The 20,488-nt window shown below is 42.0% G+C and overlaps 1 protein-coding gene and 2 long non-coding RNA genes across 4 annotated transcripts in view; all 3 read left to right on the top strand.

The window, feature by feature from the left end:
* The window catches only part of adamtsl5 (ADAMTS like 5), a 53,882-nt gene that overhangs the window by 11,334 nt on the left and 22,060 nt on the right, over positions 1–20,488 (top strand). The window contains exons 1-6 of one of the 2 annotated variants that reach the window (XM_039616631.1): positions 3,242–3,295; positions 7,212–7,287; positions 15,349–15,521; positions 15,959–16,019; positions 16,450–16,555; positions 19,471–19,598. In XM_039616631.1, coding sequence (XP_039472565.1) covers positions 3,273–3,295; positions 7,212–7,287; positions 15,349–15,521; positions 15,959–16,019; positions 16,450–16,555; positions 19,471–19,598 — 567 coding nt within the window. In that variant the 5' untranslated portion in view covers positions 3,242–3,272. Of the gene's footprint in view, positions 1–3,241; positions 3,296–7,211; positions 7,288–15,348; positions 15,522–15,958; positions 16,020–16,449; positions 16,556–19,470; positions 19,599–20,488 lie in introns of those variants that run through there. The other variant, XM_031756140.2, reaches the window with a different exon arrangement.
* Positions 4,333–5,753, top strand: LOC120441474. Its single transcript, XR_005614134.1, has 3 exons — positions 4,333–4,793; positions 5,220–5,303; positions 5,506–5,753. It is a non-coding gene; the product is annotated as an uncharacterized LOC120441474 (long non-coding RNA).
* LOC120441483 lies at positions 11,935–13,191 on the top strand. The gene is made up of 3 exons (XR_005614141.1): positions 11,935–12,319; positions 12,744–12,827; positions 13,030–13,191. It is a non-coding gene; the product is annotated as an uncharacterized LOC120441483 (long non-coding RNA).

Raw genomic sequence — 20,488 nt, 5'->3', positions numbered from 1 at the left:
ATTAATCTTTCTGGGTCACAAAATAAACTTTTAACATTTTTCAGGCGAGAATGTAGCTGTGTAAACTTCGAATATCTGCTTGGTTTATCAAGATATCGCATATTTGCAAAAGTGCTTCGACGTTTTCGGAGACGTCTGTTACCCACCAGCTTGATAGCTAGCCGAGAGCTCGAGGGTCACTGAAGCCGCCGAGAACGGCACAACTCCCGGCACATCATTTTCAGATCACCGCGGACTTTCGCTACTCAGGTTAAATGTAATATATAAGTCACTTAGACAACCTAAAAATGATATTGTTTGTCTTTTTTCAGTGTTTTATTTGTTCGTGAGTAAATCGGTTTGGCTGAGATTAAAGTTATTAGATTAGATTAGATAAAATAAAACTTTATTAATCCATCGGGTGGGTTCCTCCTTGGTTTTTACACCACTGAATAAACGTCAAACAGAAAACTGATTAAACAGAAGTATGAGACGGTCGAGAGTTTACGCCAGTGTCCTGTTATATTTTAGATAGCAAGGAGCAGACGGCCGAGTTTATTAAACTCCACCGAGACAGTGGTGACGTTAATCAGATGGCTAGACCGTCCAATTTCACAGCCGTTTACTTCCGGCCTACCCGACCTTCTGAGGACCCGGCCCACGTAGACCGCGAAGGCCGGGTCCTCAGGAGGATGCAGCCCATGAACTTGGACACGACTCATGTTGAGATACGCCAAGTTTCTGGCTAATAGCTCTTTGGGACTTACCGTGCTGGTGAAAAAGTACTAACTAAAGTACTAAGCACTGGAAAAAGCTTATCAGTTAATCAATACATGCTCATTACATGTCACTGGCATAAGCATGCAAGGGTAGTAGTGACAAAACTAATCAAAATTTATTTCCAGTGTCCTCACTGAAGAGAGGACACTGGAACACATTTTCAGAGATTTCTGAAAAAGTCAAACGTACAGCTCTGCTATCACTTCCAACATAAATGAAGACAGGAAACTAAACAGCAGTGACGTTTGTAGGGTTACTGAAGTTGGGCTAGCTGGTATATAATGAACACTGAACAAGACACACAAGCTGAAACGTCAAGACTGGGCCAAGAAATATCTCAAGACTGATTTTTCTAAGGTTTTATGGACTGATGAAATGAGAGTGAGTCTTGATGGGCCAGATGGATGGGCCCGTGGCTGGATTGGTAAAGGGCAGAGAGCTCCAGTCCCACTCAGACGCCAGCAAGGTGGAGGTGGAGTACTGGTTTGGGCTGGTATCATCAAAGATGAGCTTGTGGGGCCTTTTCGGGTTGAGGATGGAGTCAAGCTCAACTCCCAGTCCTACTGCCAGTTTCTGGAAGACACCTTCTTCAAGCAGTGGTACAGGAAGAAGTCTGCATCCTTCAAGAAAAACAGGATTTTCATGCAGGACAATGCTCCATCACACGCGTCCAAGTACTCCACAGCGTGGCTGGCAAGAAAGGGTATAAAAGAAGAAAAACTAATGACATGGCCTCCTTGTTCACCTGATCTGAACCCCATTGAGAACCTGTGGTCCATCATCAAATGTGAGATTTACAAGGAGGAAAACAGTACACCTCTCTGAACAGTGTCTGGGAGGCTGTGGTTGCTGCTGCACACAATGTTGATGGTGAACAGATCAAAACACTGACAGAATCCATGGATGGCAGGCTTTTGAGTGTCCTTGCAAAGAAAGGTGGCTATATTGGTCGCTGATTTGTTTTGGTTTTGTTTTTGAATGTCAGAAATGTATATTTGTGAATGTGGAGATGTTATATTGGTTTCACTGGTAAAATAAATCATTGAAATGGGTATATATTTGTTTTTGTTAAGTTGCCTAATAATTATGCACAGTAATAGTCACCTGCACACACAGATATCCCCTAAAATAGCTAAAACTAAAAACTACTTCCAAAAACATTCAGCTTTGATATTAATGAGTTCTTTGGGTTCATTGAGAACATGGTTGTTGTTCAATAATAAAATTATTCCTCAAAAATACAACTTGCCTAATAATTCTGCACTCCCTGTATAATGATGTGCTACGTGACACAGCTATGTTAGCATAACATAAACACAGTGAAGCTGGAGGATGAACGCTAACTTTTTCCACTCGATAAAAGTTGCCGTGAGGGTTCCTGATGGTTAGGGACAAATGCAATCGCATGGCAGGATGCTGTAAACGGACCAAACTTCAGTCAGGAGAACAATTTGGCTTAACAGAGCAGTTAAAAAAACAAAAGAAAACCTTGTTTTGCCCTCCATGTGACACATCCTTTTTGTAACAATGTGGCGTGTCACATACAAACTATAAATAATATGGATTTAATATTGTTTAGTACAAGTGTATGATTTGATGTTAAAAACACCAAACTTGTAAATCTAGTGGCTCTTAAGCTGTGCACACAGTGTAAATGTGTATAAAATTGTGAAGGCCTCTTCCATTAATCGTGATTAATGTTCTCTTCTTTCGGTCACTGCGACCTTCTCTTTTCCTCTGATAAGAATTCTCCCATGTAAGGCAAGGACAGGAGCCGAGTCTCCGAAGGGAAGGGCTGCCCAGCCAAGTGTGAGGGAGATGTAGTGAGATGTGTATCGTTTAATTGGACAGGGCAACCTACTGACCTGGGACTGAGCCAACAGCCAACTCCAAAAGCTTTAGAGCAGCTCAGTGTTTATGATCAGGGGAGAGATAAAAGAGACGCTAGATGACAGATGGGGTGGAGCTGAGACGTGGGGGGAGAGGGCACAAGTAAAGAAATGGAGGATATTGAGTTGCTGTTCACAAATGAAATCTGCCTGGCATTTTTATTTTGTTGACTTGTCTTAATGAAAATAAAAATGTCCCATCACAAAACACTTCAAAGTATGACACACTGTGACTGTCTGTAAAGCAGCACAAGGAAGCAATCAAAGAGCTTTTCCCAGAATCACTGAGACTTCCCAGAAGAAAGCAGTCATCCTTTGGTGAATCAGAGGATGGAGGATGGATGTGTCACTGTTGATTTTTGCCTGGAGGTAAGGAAGGAGATGAGGGAGTGGTTAAACCTGTCATTTTCAGATTTGTAAGGTCAGTATCATTTACTAAACGTAAGTCTGATTTAGGGCTGGGCTATATCATACCGTTCACGGTAATACTGGTGTAATTTTGGGCAACGATAGGAAAATGAAATATCGCGATAGAATATGGGTAAAACGCGCATGCGCAGTGCCTATGTTTACATACGCACATGGCGGCGACGCAGAATGAGAAGAGCGAAAGCGGATCGTTAAATGAAACGGATGAACCAGAACTGGTTTGTAAAAATGCTGCAACTTCAGTGGTGTGGAACTGGTTTGGCTTTCGTCCGTCAGATACACAACAAAGCACTATTGTTGGTAGCGCATGCTAGCGGGCCGTCGTTATTACCGTGTTGTTTGGAAAATACGGCACACTTAAAATCAATCCTTTGATTTTTCTGAAAATCTACAGCGCCCCTTATAAACCCGCGTGCCTTATGTATGAATTCTGGTTGTGTTTACTGACCTCGAAATGATTTTATGTACACGGCGCTCAAATCTGTCAAATGTTTCAGTACGACTTTGCTAAGCTACGAAGCCGCACCGCTTGATGGATTGTGGGAGCATTACGGCTACCGTAGGCAGGAGCCTCGCGGAGTGATACGTACTGTGCTTCAACATAATATCACCGTACTGTGTGTATAAGCTCTTTTTAAGTTTTGTGGATATTATACATGGTTATGCTGAGGATATGTCGGCCAGTTTCCACTGGAAATGCCTTTTGGTTAAACTGTCAGACAGGAATTTGCACTGTTATATTTTTATATAACGTTAATGCACATAAAAAAACAGCTGCTTGTTTAAGTGAAAATACATTGATGGGTTTTTTGCACTAATAAAGTTGTGGAGTTGTAAAGTATTTTGTCTAGTGTCAATTATATCGTCAGTTATATCGTTATCGCAAATTTTCAAATGTATATCGTGATAAATATTTTTGGTCATATCGCCCTGCTCTAGTCTGATCAAGCTTTGCACATCTGGTCACTACATTTCACATCTGTGGGTTGTTCATTCACCCCACTGATCGCAGCAGATGGCCCCGCCCCTCCCTGAGCCTGGTTCTGCCGGAGGTTTCTTCCTGTTAAAAGGGAGTTTTTCCTTCCCACTGTCGCCAAAGTGCTTGCTCATAGGGGGTCATGTTGGGTTTTTCTCTGTATGTATTATTGTAGGGTCTACCTTACAGTATAAAGCACCTTGAGGCGACTGTTGTTGTGATTTGGTGCTGTATAAATAAAACTGGATTGAATTGAATGTTTCTTGCTAATATTGATTATAACTCAGCTTGTAGATTTCATGGTCCTGAGTCTGACGACTCAGTGTTTTGTGTTTCCTCATGTTGTTCTATGTTCTTGTTTATTCTGATTATGTCTTTCGGTAAGGTTTGCCATTTGTTAGGTTTCTGTTCTGTGCCTGCCTGCTCCCACTTCTGTGTCCCCTCTGTCTGTCTATGGTGTCACAGTGTCTGCTCGTGAATCTGTCTGTTACGTTCAGTGTCTTGTCTGGTTCTGTGTCTGTGAGTTTCCTGTTTTATTCTGAAGGTCTCTGTCTCATGTGAGTGTTCTCAGCTTTACGTCTGTGTCTCGTCAGCCCTGATTTCTCTCAGGTGTGTTCCCCTCCTGTCTCCCATCCCATGATTACTCCTGTGAGTATTTAAGCCCTGTGTGTTCTCCTGCTTGTTGCTGGTTTGTCTGTGTTGCTTCCCTGAGTCTCCCTGCGGCTCTGGTCTGGTTTCAGGTTAGTTGTGTTAGTTTTCCCAGTTTAGGTTTCTCTTAGGTTTTGTTTTGTGCCTGCTATGTTCTGGTCTGTGTGTCCATCCTTATTAATAAAGCTCACTTGCATCTGAAGCTGCCTGCATCTTGGGTCCTCTATTAAAACTCACACGGCTTGCCCTGCTAGCCGTGACAGTAGATGATTTATTCTTTCATTTAGTTACGCAAACTAAAACAGCTAGGAAACAATGTCAGTATTATTTTAACCAAACATTATAGACTATGATTTAATTAACATTAGTGATCTTGGTTTACACACGTATCAGCCTATGTTTAGTAGCCTGGCTCCTTTTTCCAATTCAGTTTATCTTAATAACAGCCAAACCAGAGTTTGACATTTTCTCATGAGCTGGAAATCTTTGTTCTTCAACACAGCCTGCACTCGTGTGAGGCCGGCTTTCTTCTTGTTTCTTCACCAGGCTTCTTGAAGGACAGTCGAAAGATCTTCTTTGATTGAGGTTCAAGCTCTGGGGAGGTCAGTCCATGAGTTCCATTATTGTTTTCTTTTGTGATGTAAACCAAATGTCGGAGGTATTTAAAACCTAGTTTCGATTAATCATGAGCCTCATCACATGAGCCACTCTTTGGTGTTAGAACTGAAGAAGACTCCCTTTTGGATGAGAGGTGAAACGTCTTCACGAAACTTAAAGAAGTCTGTTGGATTTCTTGCTCCTTAGACTACCAGGACCTGGATGAACCAACACAGACATGGTGCAACATCAGCTGCATACAAAGAGTCTTCCATTTGATTTGTGAACATCCATTTTTGTTGTTGTTGCAGTAAAACTCAGTAAACGTGTTGTTTTGTTGCAATACTGACACCATTTACAATGTTATGACAGTGAAGAGCAGGACGCTGAGGTTGTAATAATCATCTTGTTCCTCACATAACCTGCTTTTTTTTTAGTCTGGTCCAACTGTTAAATTAGAGCCAGATCATTAAATAAATAATATTTGATTTAAATCTATATGATGCTTTTACTAAGAAACATACTCATGCATAGGCAACACGTTCTCACTCCAAAATTTCAATTTACTTATTTTTCACCTTAAAAGTATGTCACTGTTGCTCTTGTTCATGTTGAATAAAGTTCAAGATGTAATTCTTAGAAGTCCTAAAAGTGCATAAAGTGGATTAAGACGTACTGTATCAGAGCCATCTGCCGTTCAACGCTGGGGGATATGGTTGAATAATCCAGAAAAGTACATAAGTCGACTTTGAGTTGGTACAGTTTTGTCAAACAGTGTACCTTCGTGCTTGAGCAGGTTGCTGTACAGACGACTGAGCAGGTAAAGTCAGACAGTGTGAGATAAAAGGGTTTAAAAAAACACAAAATGTTTGTATCTGTGCCAAATAAATTGATCAGACTGCAAAAAAAGAAACAACCAAAATCTAAGGATAATCGAATCAGAAGTGTTGCCTGCATAATAAACCTTTATTGTAACACTTCATACAAGTTATGAACCGTTTCATTTAAGATTACACAGGAATCTTATTGGAAAGCATGTGCTGATTTGTAAATGGATTCGCTTGCTAGGTTTGTTCATTAATATGTATTGGTATTGTACAACTGCAGGCAGAGCTCTGTAACCCAGCTACAGCCATCAAGGGTACCCATAAAAGATAGTTGGAGCCGCCGTCACATTATAAGTTTGTAGACTTGCATGAAAACGAAGCATCAATGTCAGCTTTGTCACTATCTTTGAATTCTAACTTGGTTAGCTCTAATTCTTGAATTACAGTAACTTTGACTTGCTGCCTTCAGAAAGACTTGAGATCTTTTCAAGCAAACAGGTCATCTGAACATATCTAGTTGAGCCTTATTAGTACTTGATATATTCAAGAAATCCATCATCAACAAAATTATTTGCTAAAATTGAATGTACAGTGAGTTGATGCCAGCAGAGAAAAGAAAAGGTTTCATGTGGATTATTTGATGCTAAAGGTCAGCAGCTGAGTGGGAGGTAAGGCAAGGGGAGTGGTGGGACAGCAAGGCGGGCAGTCACCCCCTCTCAGAATCTGTGGGAGTTAATATGACACTGTGGGGGTGAGCTGGGGGAGTAGGGTGGGGGGAACTAATGATACTTACTGAATCGGGGGACATTCCTGACCTTGGCTGCTGTCCACAGGGGTTCAGGGTAGCGTGGCAGCTTATTTGTGTATATTATCACTGACCTAAAGACCTCTTCTGTTTGAAGTGTCAGCAGTGGTTTTTCTTCCACTATCCTCTTTTGTCCTCTCGTCCTCCTGCTCAAACATGTTTGCAACAACATGTACATCTTTACTTCTGCGGCTCTGCATTCATGTGTATGTGCTGTGTGAAACAGCAAAGGGCGACATCACCAAGAGACTGACGGGGTTTGTTTCTCTCTTTGTCTCTAGGAAGCTGACTCTCTGCCAGGCCCTGACCTTTGTCCTGCTGCTGGTCCTTCCCGTGTGCCTGTCCTCCCCACAGAGTGTAAGCCCAACCCACCCACATCAGCACAAGTCACTGCATGGCCTGAATAGCTCATCAGCTAAGGCTCCTTTTTAAATGACGTGACTCTGTGGAAGCTTCCTAAGCTGAGTTGTCATGAGTTTGGTTCTTAAGCTTAACCAAACTGAGGCTGGGATAAACCATCATTTTCATTTTCAAACTTTTATTTAACTTTTATCTAAGTGACTTATATATCATGTTTAACCTGAGTAGCAAAAGACTGGGGGGGGTCGCTGTTCTTGCTGGCTCCAGTGACCCTTGACCTCCCGGTTAGCTGTCGAGCTGGTGGGTAACAGACGTCTCCGAAAACGTCGGAGCACTTTTGCAAACATATGATGTCTTGATAAACCGAGCAGATATTTGAAGTTTACACAGCTACATTCTCGCCTGAAAATGTCTTAAAATTTTATTTTGTGACCCAGAAAGAGGAATAAGAGTAATATTAAAACTAAGTAGCTGCCGCCATTGTTGGAAACTGGAATTGGCTGGGCCGCGCTATGAATTCAGGGATATGGTGAGCCACGAAAGATACACCTACAAATGTGGCCTCAGGAGGATGCAGCCTCTGAATTTAGACACCCCCATAGTTTAGCTAAGAATTCACTTTTTTTAAGCTAACAAAAATCGCTCACGCTCAAGCCAACAAATGTTCTGGTGTTAATTATAGACTGTATATAAAAGATAAACATAGCCACCTTGATGAAAAGGTCACACATTAGTTTTAAACTCTTAATAGCTTTGGACAGATTGTGTTTTGGAATGACCAGAGGTTGGAGGGCTAACGTATTAGCTCAGCTCTAGCTAGCAAGCTTGGTTAGTATGCTAACCAACAACTCTACCTTGCAGCAGGATGGATTATTTGTAATAAAATTTTCCAGAAAGCACCAACACCAATCAGCTGTAGCTGCGTAGTTTGAGACACCTGTCATTAAAAGCAGCTATGACCCTGACTTCAGTGTCAAGATGACTGTTAAAAAATAAAAACTCGCTCATGCCCTAGTAGAAACAGGATTCTTTGTACCAATTCTACATTGAGCTAATTTTTCAGTCCCAGAGGAGACAGCTTGATGGTAATGAGACACATGAATCAAGAATGGAGACACTGATCAGTAAATCAATGGTCAGTAAGTGTGCTGTCAAAAATGAAAGAGTGACCTAAGAGAGGTTGAAAGGTAAACAAAATAGCACTACTGGTGATTTATTTTTTCTGTTAGTTGTTATTGATTCATCCACTGATGTATACTGTTGGTATTTCTCCTTTTTAATGAAAAATCATTATAATATTTATCTTTTTTGGTGTATTTTAAATATCTTTGATCTTAATAGTTGTAAATGTTACAATTTTCCTCTTATGGCGCTCCATAAATTGTATTCCCACAGATTTTGAGGAATTCACTGAAAGTTGGATGACGTATGTGTTGAGTTGTGCAAGAATGGAAGAGTGTTTTAACAAATGGCATCATGCTTTATTTGCACATGAAACCTGCCAGCGCCCAAAGCCATATCCCAAAGCCGCCCCCACGTTATCCTGCCTTTATGCCTTCTTTTTCTTACAGTTGACAGAGTTAAATATTGTGATTAAGGCCATTTGTGAGGAAGAAAAATCCCAACTCTCAGGTCCCAAAGAGGAAAATCCAGCTCATTTAGATAATAATAAGCCAATCACAGCCAATAGACTAGTCACAGCGATTGTGCTGATTGGCTTTTTTTGCAGGGTGTTTGTCCTCTGATGGTATTTTGTCTTGGACAGAGGAGCGCTCCTCCGAGCCAGCATCCTCATTGTCTCTTATTCTGTTGTGTTTGTCGCTGCTACGCCACCTTTTCCCATCTTACCGCATCTTTCATCGCTATTTGTCTTGATGTCAAGCAGACAACCATTCAACCTTCCCCCAGGGCTGGCTGGAATAACCACACTCAGACACTGCCCCCCCCTCCCAGCTGCTCTCACACCTCAAACAGACCAATGCAAAGGATCCATTCTTCATTTTCGTGTTACAGTTGTGTCATTTCAAAAAGACTAATAACACATTATTTTCAATCCTTGTTTTAGAGTTGTTTACACTGCTGAAACATCTTTTGCGCTCTGTCGTTGTTGCAGCTGTGCTGGCAGCGTCTCGGGTGGCCACGGCAAAAACAGAACACGAAATACACCAGACTTGGAGATGGTGTAACCCTGCCACTCGCTTGGTGTATTTCCCCTTGGATTCAGAGAACAGCATGTACAGATGTTATTGCTTCACTTTTACAGGGCAGTGATGCTGCTGCATTGCTTTGTTCTCTCTGGGAACTTTGGTTTATGGCTGCAAAGAAACAGCCATTTCAGTTACTGTGTAAGCCTTACTGCAGCGCCCCCTGTTGTGTGGGCACCAGTATCTGCAGGTTGTTTACGTGTCTTTAAGTGTTTATAGATACTGCAGCCCCCATAATTATCAAAAACGTCTATACTATGTGAAATCATATGCTTACAACTGCTACTGATATTTAGTGATTAATAAGAAAAACTGCATTCATCACCACAAAAAACAATCATTCGTCTCTTAACACCGAAACTGTTAAATGAATTCATGACTGATAAAAAAATTACAAGGAGCAAATGAAATAAAAGAGGCAAAAACGTGGACAAATATGGATGTAAAATCCAAATTTAGAGTAACACTCATACTATAATAACATAACAACAAAGTTGCACAGGTCAAATGCTTGAAATATTTACCTGAGACTTGAACAACAGAATAGTTCAAATCTTTAACCCCGACTCCAAAAACTGCATGTTAAATTTGCAGATTAGGATTTGTTTCTGTGGCACAAAACTCACATTTTTAACTAGAGAGCTTCAACTTTTACACAACTACACAGATTAAAAGTTTGAAACAAGAAAACCATTTTCACTTCAATATGACCACAAACTACAGTAATGATCTTAATTACATTGATGCTTTCTTGCTTTATATGGAGCACAAGTGTCATTTTTTGCAGTTATATTTTATACGCTTTATAGATCTTTATCGCCTGTTCGTCTCATAATGAGCCTGATTGCAGAGGGCCACATTCAGTTGATTTTTGTGAGGTAGAGTCAAAGGACACATCAGACAGCCCTCTATATCAGTGTGTATAGACCCCAGAGAAAAAAGTGTGGGTCGGAGGTTTCAGGCTTTGTCCAGCCAGCTTACAGAATGGAAACAGTTATGTTAGGTCGGACAGGCGAGCAGTCGAACAACGTTACACGGTGGCAGTCTGTGTACCTGCACGCTGGACCGCTGACTACAGAGATGTAGACTCTTTACTCTGTCTCTCTTTCTTTATGCAGTTTGCTTTGTGCAAAGAAGATACTTTTTTCTCTTTTTGGTGTGATTGGGGGAGGAGAGATGGGGGCATCGTAAAGGTCATAGGTCAACTTAGTTCATTAGAAAGCTAGTCCATCCCATTGACAGCTGTTATCAAGGCTAATTTGGTTTGCGCTGACGCAAATGAGAGTGACCTCAGGTGACCCTGCCATTAAACAGTGGAGAGTTATAGCAAAGGTCGCTCTCAGCTTTGTGTGTAATGTTGTAATTTTTTTATTATGAGTCACTTTGTCGGGTTTTTTCTCCACACATGTAAATGCCAGAAGTTCAAAGTACAGAGGATTTGTTTTGAAGTTTTGGATGTTGGAGTTTTAGCATGTTGATTTATGGATACCAAAAGCCATTTAATGTTGAGCTCGGGGGATTCAGAGGGCTTTTAATAACAGTTCTTACATGATGAATTTTATCTTTTGTAAAGTGGCTGTCACACTTTGAAAAACAGGATTGATGTAACCCTGAGGTGAAACTGTTCGTCATGTATTGCAGTCAGGAAACATGAAATGGCTAAATCACAGTTTATCTCCTGACTGTGCAGCTACATGAAGCAGTTTTCACAGTCACTGCTGATCTGTTTTTGAAGGGTTGCATTGTTTTCAGCTCATCATATCCTCTAACTTTTGTTTTTATAGTTCTGTCAACATGTTTACAGTGCAGACTAACCTGTTACTGGCTCCCTGTTAAACCCAGAATTAAGTTTAAAATCCTCTCAAACAAGTTCCTGAATAATCCGTCACCATCGAGTCTTAAAGACCTCACAGTACCATATCACCCCAACAGAGCACTTTGCTCTCATAATGCATAATCCTACGTCATGTAAAGGTAGAATGGGAGTCCTGATAAACCTTTTTGATAGAGGTGGATCAGGTGACCCTTAATCCACCTTTAGACATGCTGAAATAGGCTTAGGCTATTCCATGATGCACTGACTGTTTCTTCTTCACTCACCTTTTTCACTCATGTGTTCAGCAGATGGCCCCGCCCCTCCCTGAGCCTGGTTCTGTCGGAGGTTTCTTCCTGTTAAAAGGGAGTTTTTCCTTCCCACTGTCGCCAAAGTGCTTGCTCATAGGGGGTCATGTTGGGTTTTTCTCTGTATGTATTATTGTAGGGTCTACCTTACAGTATAAAGCACCTTGAGGCGACTGTTGTTGTGATTTGGTGCTGTATAAATAAAACTGGATTGAATTGAATGTTTCTTGCTAATATTGATTACAACTCAGCTTGTAGATTTCATGGTCCTGAGTCTGACGACTCAGTGTTTTGTGTTTCCTCATGTTGTTCTATGTTCTTGTTTATTCTGATTATGTCTTTCGGTAAGGTTTGCCATTTGTTAGGTTTCTGTTCTGTGCCTGCCTGCTCCCACTTCTGTGTCCCCTCTGTCTGTCTATGGTGTCACAGTGTCTGCTCGTGAATCTGTCTGTTACGTTCAGTGTCTTGTCTGGTTCTGTGTCTGTGAGTTTCCTGTTTTATTCTGAAGGTCTCTGTCTCATGTGAGTGTTCTCAGCTTTACGTCTGTGTCTCGTCAGCCCTGATTTCTCTCAGGTGTGTTCCCCTCCTGTCTCCCATCCCATGATTACTCCTGTGAGTATTTAAGCCCTGTGTGTTCTCCTGCTTGTTGCTGGTTTGTCTGTGTTGCTTCCCTGAGTCTCCCTGCGGCTCTGGTCTGGTTTCAGGTTAGTTGTGTTAGTTTTCCCAGTTTAGGTTTCTCTTAGGTTTTGTTTTGTGCCTGCTATGTTCTGGTCTGTGTGTCCATCCTTATTAATAAAGCTCACTTGCATCTGAAGCTGCCTGCATCTTGGGTCCTCTATTAAAACTCACACGGCTTGCCCTGCTAGCCGTGACAGTAGATGATTTATTCTTTCATTTAGTTACGCAACTAAAACAGCTAGGAAACAATGTCAGTATTATTTTAACCAAACATTATAGACTATGATTTAATTAACATTAGTGATCTTGGTTTACACACGTATCAGCCTATGTTTAGTAGCCTGGCTCCTTTTTCCAATTCAGTTTATCTTAATAACAGCCAAACCAGAGTTTGACATTTTCTCATGAGCTGGAAATCTTTGTTCTTCAACACAGCCTGCACTCGTGTAGGCCGGCTTTCTTCTTGTTTCTTCACCAGGCTTCTTGAAGGACAGTCGAAAGATCTTCTTTGATTGAGGTTCAAGCTCTGGGGAGGTCAGTCCATGAGTTCCATTATTGTTTTCTTTTGTGATGTAAACCAAATGTCGGAGGTATTTAAAACCTAGTTTCGATTAATCATGAGCCTCATCACATGAGCCACTCTTTGGTGTTAGAACTGAAGAAGACTCCCTTTTGGATGAGAGGTGAAACGTCTTCACGAAACTTAAAGAAGTCTGTTGGATTTCTTGCTCCTTAGACTACCAGGACCTGGATGAACCAACACAGACATGGTGCAACATCAGCTGCATACAGAGTCTTCCATTTGATTTGTGAACATCCATTTTTGTTGTTGTTGCAGTAAAACTCAGTAAACGTGTTGTTTTGTTGCAATACTGACACCATTTACAATGTTATGACAGTGAAGAGCAGGACGCTGAGGTTGTAATAATCATCTTGTTCCTCACATAACCTGCTTTTTTTTAGTCTGGTCCAACTGTTAAATTAGAGCCAGATCATTAAATAAATAATATTTGATTTAAATCTATATGATGCTTTTACTAAGAAACATACTCATGCATAGGCAACACGTTCTCACTCCAAAAGCGTACCATATGATTCCATGTGACAAATCGTCAGTGTTACACTTTCAGTCCCCAAACACGTTCCTATGTTATGCGTTTGAAACATGAGAACCATTTGGATTGAATCTACACATGTGCATTTATTTTACTTTTTCATCATGAATCGCTTTGGAAAACACACAAGGTTAGGCATAAGGTTAGGGCTGGAATACACGGCTGGAACGTGTGTTACCGCCGGCAGCGTCCTTCTGTTGGATTCCATCCACAATCGGGCGCGTATCATGGGGACGCGGAAGGTTACCTTTAGCTTTCCCATGGAACGCCTCGGGACGTGACAAATCGTTGGCATGCTGGCATAAAGTCTTTATTAGATAACTGTTTGAAATCATTTTTCTTCAGCTTGTCTCTGTCAGTGCACATGCTGCCTCTTTTGGATTTATTTCAAACATAATCTTCAGTATTGTTTAAATATTGTAGATATGAATCAGTTTAAATACATGTAACCAACTTTCCGCCTGACATGTTTTGTGTACTTGTGTACTTGCTTTCTTTGACTCCAGCCATCCATGACAGCGAGTCTGCTGCAGCTGTTGCATGTGTGCAAAGAGTTAAACGTGTGTGTGCAGTATGAGAAACCAGTGGGAACACTGCCAGTTTCAGTCCTCCTCCAGGGCAGAAACTGTGGAATGTGTTTGAGGAGCACCACTGAGGTTTCTCTAATCACTTTTATTGTTCCGCTGATCCTGATCCACCAGGCTCACAAGGTCGACTGTTGTTCTTCGTACATCTGCTCTTTAAATAGATTTATCTGGCTCCAGGATTTTCCCTCCCACAAATGATATTTCATCGTTCTCTGCTTTCTCCCTTACGCACGACACAAACGACTGGGAGTTGCTGACAGTGGCCAGTTGCCACCTAACAGCTCTGAACATGCAGGACATGAGTGCAGAGTGATGCTGCAGAGTAGAGCACAGTAACAACAGAGCAGGGAGTCAAGTTGTTTCTGCACTTTCAATCTCTCAGCAAGAACTTAAACATTCGTGACTGTAGAGTGGCAGTTTTTCAAAGAAATATAATATTTTAAAAAATAACACAGTAGCACATGGATCAAGATTATTATGAGCCCGTCACAGAGGAGTAAAAATAGGATGGAAACCAGTCAGAAAGTCAGTGTTCAACCTCTAGGCAACCACTTTTAGTCACAAGGTAGTTGCACAGTTTCCCTGGTAGAAGGCAACATGTCTCCAAACAGTTGCGTCGTGGCTTGGTGCTGCGGTGCACTCACTCAGATTTCTAAATGCAGACAGCAAGTTGACATCAGTCTGAGTCAAAGCGTGTTACCTTTTCATACCAACCCCAGCAGTGTTCCTCAGGTGTATCATGATTTCATGTATAACCCACAACGTCTTCTTTATTTTATTACCTTTAATGCTGTGGACTGTGACTATAAGCCTGTCATTAGTATGTGTGTAATGTAACATAACACATTGTCTACAATATTCATTGACATATTAATCGTTTGCATAAATGCTGAGACTAAGACTACATGTGTAAATGGAACATTTTTAGACTGAAAGAAACATGTCATGGAAGACAATAGCACACAAAGCTCTAAGCGGCCAGTGCATAGATAAAGAATGCCTGTGCCTGTAGATTAGTGCCACAACTATAGTTAAACTTCTGTGCAGATACTGTGAATTAAAGAAAAACCTCTGGTTATAACCACAGATTTAAAAATACATAGGTGCAACATGTGTTACTGCAAAACTGGCGTCTGTTACTGTGACTCTTGTGACCTAAATAACAGAGAGATATGATAGAAACCTGATGCTTCCAATACAAACACTCCATCTACATTTTATAAAAGGTTTCAGCGCGTACACTCATTTGGCGTCTACCTGGTCTTCTCTCGGTGTCCTGCTCTCATGTTCGTGTTACCTGTTCTTAAAGCTGTCTTTGTAATTGTCTCTCTTTGTTTTATGCTTTTTTTCCAGCCCTCCTGGATTTCGGCATGGGGTCCTAACAGCGACGATTCATCGGTGCATCCAGCTCGCACACGGAGGCAGCTGCACTTCAGAAATGAGTGGGCAACATGGAGCGGCTGGTCTGTGTGCTCACGCACCTGTGGGGGCGGAGCATCTGTGCGGTCACGCACCTGCATCACAAGGTTAGCACGGGAGAAAATATGGACAGTTTTTCAAATTTCATGCGACGACGACGTTTCAGTCGGACTTCAGAATTTGAGTAAAAAATCAGCTGAAGCCTTTGTTTTGGAAAAACCTTCATAGAGATTTTTGAAGGGATATAAAAATTATATTTAAACATGTTTAAGCCTCTGATGCTTCAAAACAGATAATGTGTTTCTAACTTAACTCACTGATGTTGATCTAGGTACTGTCAGTCAAGCTTTTAGTGACTGCAGCGTAAAGTTCAAGTCCACAGACATATCAAGCATATTCATAACTCAATTTTACTTCATTACAGTTTGATCCAAATATTTAATTCATTTCTCGAGTTTGCAGCAGTCTGCACACTGCATCGTTTGTGTGTTTCCTGCTATTCCCTTAACTAATCCTATACACCTCTTTTATTTCTGTGTCCCAGGAACCCAGTGGGTGGACCATGTGCAGGAGATCCCAGACAGTACAAGATCTGCAACACCAAGGTCCTTTCAACAAAAAGGCTTTTGGTCTTTATTAAAAACACATTTAATGCAAACACTGTAGAGCAATGGCTGATGTTTGCTCATGAAAGAATGTCCAGGGCGTAACGATCAGCGTCTTTCAGGGTGTGATCTGGAATTTCACTGACAGATTAACCTGTGTCTGCACCGTGGCGGCAGTCCTGCCACTGTTTGCGCTTCATGATAAAGCAATAATGTGTCTCTGTATGCAGAGTAATTGTTACAATGTGGCAATAGAAACGGTTACACTGAGAAAGTTCAAAATCAGGTAGAAGGTTTCCTTCGATGTGAAGCCGTTTTTTCCCCATTTGTTAATGTGCACTTAGTTAAAGCCATATCGTATGGCATGGACGTAACAAAGGTTAATCCTCAAGGACGTCAGTGTGTTGATGCTGTGTGTCTGTGTGTGCAGGACTGTCCCCCTGGCTCGGAGGATTTCCGAGAGATGCAGTGTGCTGCCTTTAATGACAGGCCTCTAGTGGCTGGCAACTCCTTCAGATGGACCACCTTTCATGGAGGTCAGTGAGATGATTCACCCTCTTGCTACTTCTTCAGTATATGTTGTTGTTGTTGTTGTTGTGCAGTGAAGAGATCAGTTTTGGATGTAACTAGTCCCAAACGGCTTGTTATAGATTGACCATATGTATGTTGAGACAGATGGCTCATTTATGCAATGTGTGGTTTTATATATATATATATATATATAACACAACACCCAGCTCCCCCCTGCGGGCAGTTTATCCTCCAAGTTCGGGTCCTCTACCAGAGGCCTGGGAGCTTGAGGGTCGTGCGCAGTATCTTAGCTGTTCCCAGGACTGCGCTCTTCTGAACAGAGATGTTGGAATCTGCTGGACCACTCGCCTAGCTTGGGAGTCACCGCACCTAGTGCTCCGATTACCACGGGGACCACCGTTACCTTCACCCTCCACATCCTCTCGAGCTCTTCTCTGAGCCCTTGGTATTTCTCCAGCTTCTCGTGTTCCTTCTTCCTGATATTGCTGTCATTCGGAACCGCTACATCTATCACTACAGCCGTCTTCTTCTGTTTGTCTACCACCACTATGTCCGGTTGGTTAGCCACCACCATTTTGTCCGTCTGTATCTGGAAGTCCCACAGGATCTTAGCTCGGTCATTTTCCACCACCCTTGGGGGCATCTCCCATTTTGACCTCGGGACTTCCAGGTTATACTCGGCACAGATGTTCCTGTACACTATGCCGGCCACTTGGTTATGGCGTTCCATGTATGCCTTGCCTGCTAGCATCTTGCACCCTGCTGTTATGTGCTGGATTGTCTCTGGGGCATCTTTACACAGCCTGCACCTGGGGTCTTGCCTGGTGTGGTAGACCCCAGCCTCTATGGATCTTGTACTCAGAGCTTGTTCTTGTGCTGCCATGATTAGTGCCTCTGTGCTGTCTTTCAGTCCAGCTTTGTCCAGCCACTGGTAGGATTTCTGGATATCAGCCACCTCCTCTATCTGCCGGTGGTACATACTGTGCAGGGGCCTGTCCTTCCATGATGGTTCCTCGTCTCCTCCTCTTTCTTGGGTTTCTGCTGCCTGAGGTATTCACTGAGCACTCGGTCAGTTGGGGCCATCTTCGTGATGTATTCGTGGATGTTCGTTGTCTCATCCTGGACTGTGGTGCTGACACTCACCAGTCCCCGGCATCCTTCAAGAAAAACATGATTTTCATGCAGGACAATGCTCCATCACACGCGTCCAAGTACTCCACAGCGTGGCTGGCAAGAAAGGGTATAAAAAGAAGAAAACTAATGACATGGCCTCCTTGTTCACCTGATCTGAACCCCATTGAGAACCTGTGGTCCATCATCAAATGTGAGATTTACAAGGAGGAAAACAGTACACCTCTCTGAACAGTGTCTGGGAGGCTGTGGTTGCTGCTGCACACAATGTTGATGGTGAACAGATCAAAACACTGACAGAATCCATGGATGGCAGGCTTTTGAGTGTCCTTGCAAAGAAAGGTGGCTATATTGGTCGCTGATTTGTTTTTGTTTTGTTTTTGAATGTCAGAAATGTATATTTGTGAATGTGGAGATGTTATATTGGTTTCACTGGTAAAAATAAATAATTGAAATGGGTATATATTTGTTTTTGTTAAGTTGCCTAATAATTATGCACAGTAATAGTCACCTGCACACACAGATATCCCCTAAAATAGCTAAAACTAAAACAAACTAAAAACTACTTCCAAAAACATTCAGCTTTGATATTAATGAGTTTTTTGGGTTCATTGAGAACATGGTTGTTGTTCAATAATAACATTATTCCTCAAAAATACAACTTGCCTAATAATTCTGCACTCCCTGTATGTATATGTATATATATGTATGTATATGAACATTTTCTACGCCCACAGTTTACTCTCTACAGGCATCATTTTATCACCAGATCAAAGGAAAAATGGTTTTCTTTCAAAAGATGCTTCCTTGAAAGCAAACGTTCCTATTTGATCTGCAGGCCTCTGAGGAGAAGAGTGATATCTAACATGGAGATCGATTATAATTGAAAGAGAGACGTTTTCCATGTTGTCTTCAGAAACACATTTTTAATACTAGAAAACACAAAAAAACCTGCACACCAATAAAGCAATTCCTGGGCACTCGTGGCTTTTAGACCAGATATATATATGTAGTTTTTCTGCTACTTGTCGGCATCGTGACGGGACAGATGGCACCACACTAACACTTACCATCAGCCGCCTGCTCGGTCCTAACACTGAATTTAAACCACGACTGTAAAATGAAATGGTTTACTGTAAGGGGACTCATCATTTGGGCGCAAAAGGAAATCAGTTTCCCACAGTTTGACTGTGTCAATAGATTTATGTTCCCTTCTTCGTTAATCATACATAACAAACCACAAATCTTCAATAAAACCCATCAAACAAGTTAGTGCGTATCAAAAACCCACAGTAAGCTGTAAAGTCTATCCTAATGTGTCTTTTGGGCTTAATCTGTGTAGAATATAACAAACTACAGCAAAATGTCTGGAAATGAATTTAAAAGGTTTTTCCCAATAACATTCAGACCCTCGATGAGCATGCTGATGTGTCCATATAAAACAGCACTTTTATCTATTTTCCAGTGACTCAGATGTATAGCTCGTGGATGTGCAGAGACCGTGTTTTTTAAGGCCCACACAGACTGTAGCTAAACATTAAAAAAGCTCGGCAGCTGTACGCAGCTGTAGTTCGTGTGTTTGTGGCAGCCGTGTAGCTCTCACGTCCTGCTGTGGCCTACTAGAAGTTTAATCCCAGGACTTTGTTGCTCCTCTCTGCTCGTTCAGTTTGCTCTCTTTCTCCATGTTCTGGTTGTTTTTGCTCTTCAGTCACCTCCCCGCTGTCTCTTTGCTTCACCTATTTTCCCATAATATACTAATGAGCCACTGACTGAATATCTTCCCTGCCAGGCTCTAACCCCTGTGAACTCAGCTGCTTGGCCTTGGGTCACAACTTCTACTACAACTTTGGCCGAGTGCTCGACGGCACAGCCTGCGACAAGGACTCAGGAGCAGTGTGTGTGAACGGACGCTGCCTGGTGAGTGGTACCCGGTCTGTGTGTGTGTCAGTGTTTCCTATGTTTGCTTATTTTAAAGCAGACCTATTATGGATTTCCTTGTTTTCTGTCATTCATAAACAATGGATTTTTGTTCCTTTCCTACTAAAAAACAAATAATTTCACTTTCTGTCAAATAAATATTACATCAAGAGAGTTATGTGTCCATTCAGTCATCTGAGGTGCTCCGGCACTCAGTCACTCATGTCTATGGAAAAAATGAACAGGAGCTGTACTTCTGGAAACAGAGACAGCCTTAAAAACTCATCCAAGCTTTCAAATGACGGCGATGTCAAAAGAAAACTGGCCCGACTCTCTTGTTCCTTCAGCTCCACTCTGTTGAGGTATAAGTGATGTTGACCAGTCTGACTGGAGCTCTCTGGAGAAGTGAACTCCATGCTGTGCGTTTGGACCACAGTTCTCTCATCAGTGTAGACTGCAGCCTTCAGTTAGCATTATGGCTCTGCTGAGCTCTCCACAATCCCACATCTAGCCTGTCCCCTTCTCACCTCTCCTACCCTCACACGGATGGGGACGGGGTAGGAAATGAACGCGTCTCGTGGGTCCTGGAGCTCGTGCGCTGTTGGGAAATGCATGCATAACACTCAGCAGACACATCTGCTGCAAGGGAGGACGCTCACTGCTGAAGCTATTTTTACACAGCCCACAAAGGATTAATTTGTGTCTGTGTTTACATATGCTGCATGTGCATACGTGTGTGTTTGTGTGTGTGCATGCTCACATGTTGCGTGTGGCACATATAAGAGGATTTATGGGCCACAGACTTGTGCTGGCCTAGGTCAGAGCAGCCCTGGGCCTGAAACAAGAATCAGATGCAGCCTGCAGCTTGTGGAGTCCTGCAGGTAACAAAC

This window comes from Oreochromis aureus, linkage group 1 (assembly GCF_013358895.1).
Source record: "Oreochromis aureus strain Israel breed Guangdong linkage group 1, ZZ_aureus, whole genome shotgun sequence".
NCBI classification, from domain to species: Eukaryota; Metazoa; Chordata; class Actinopteri; order Cichliformes; family Cichlidae; genus Oreochromis; species Oreochromis aureus.
This window is presented reverse-complemented; position numbering and strand designations above follow the sequence as displayed.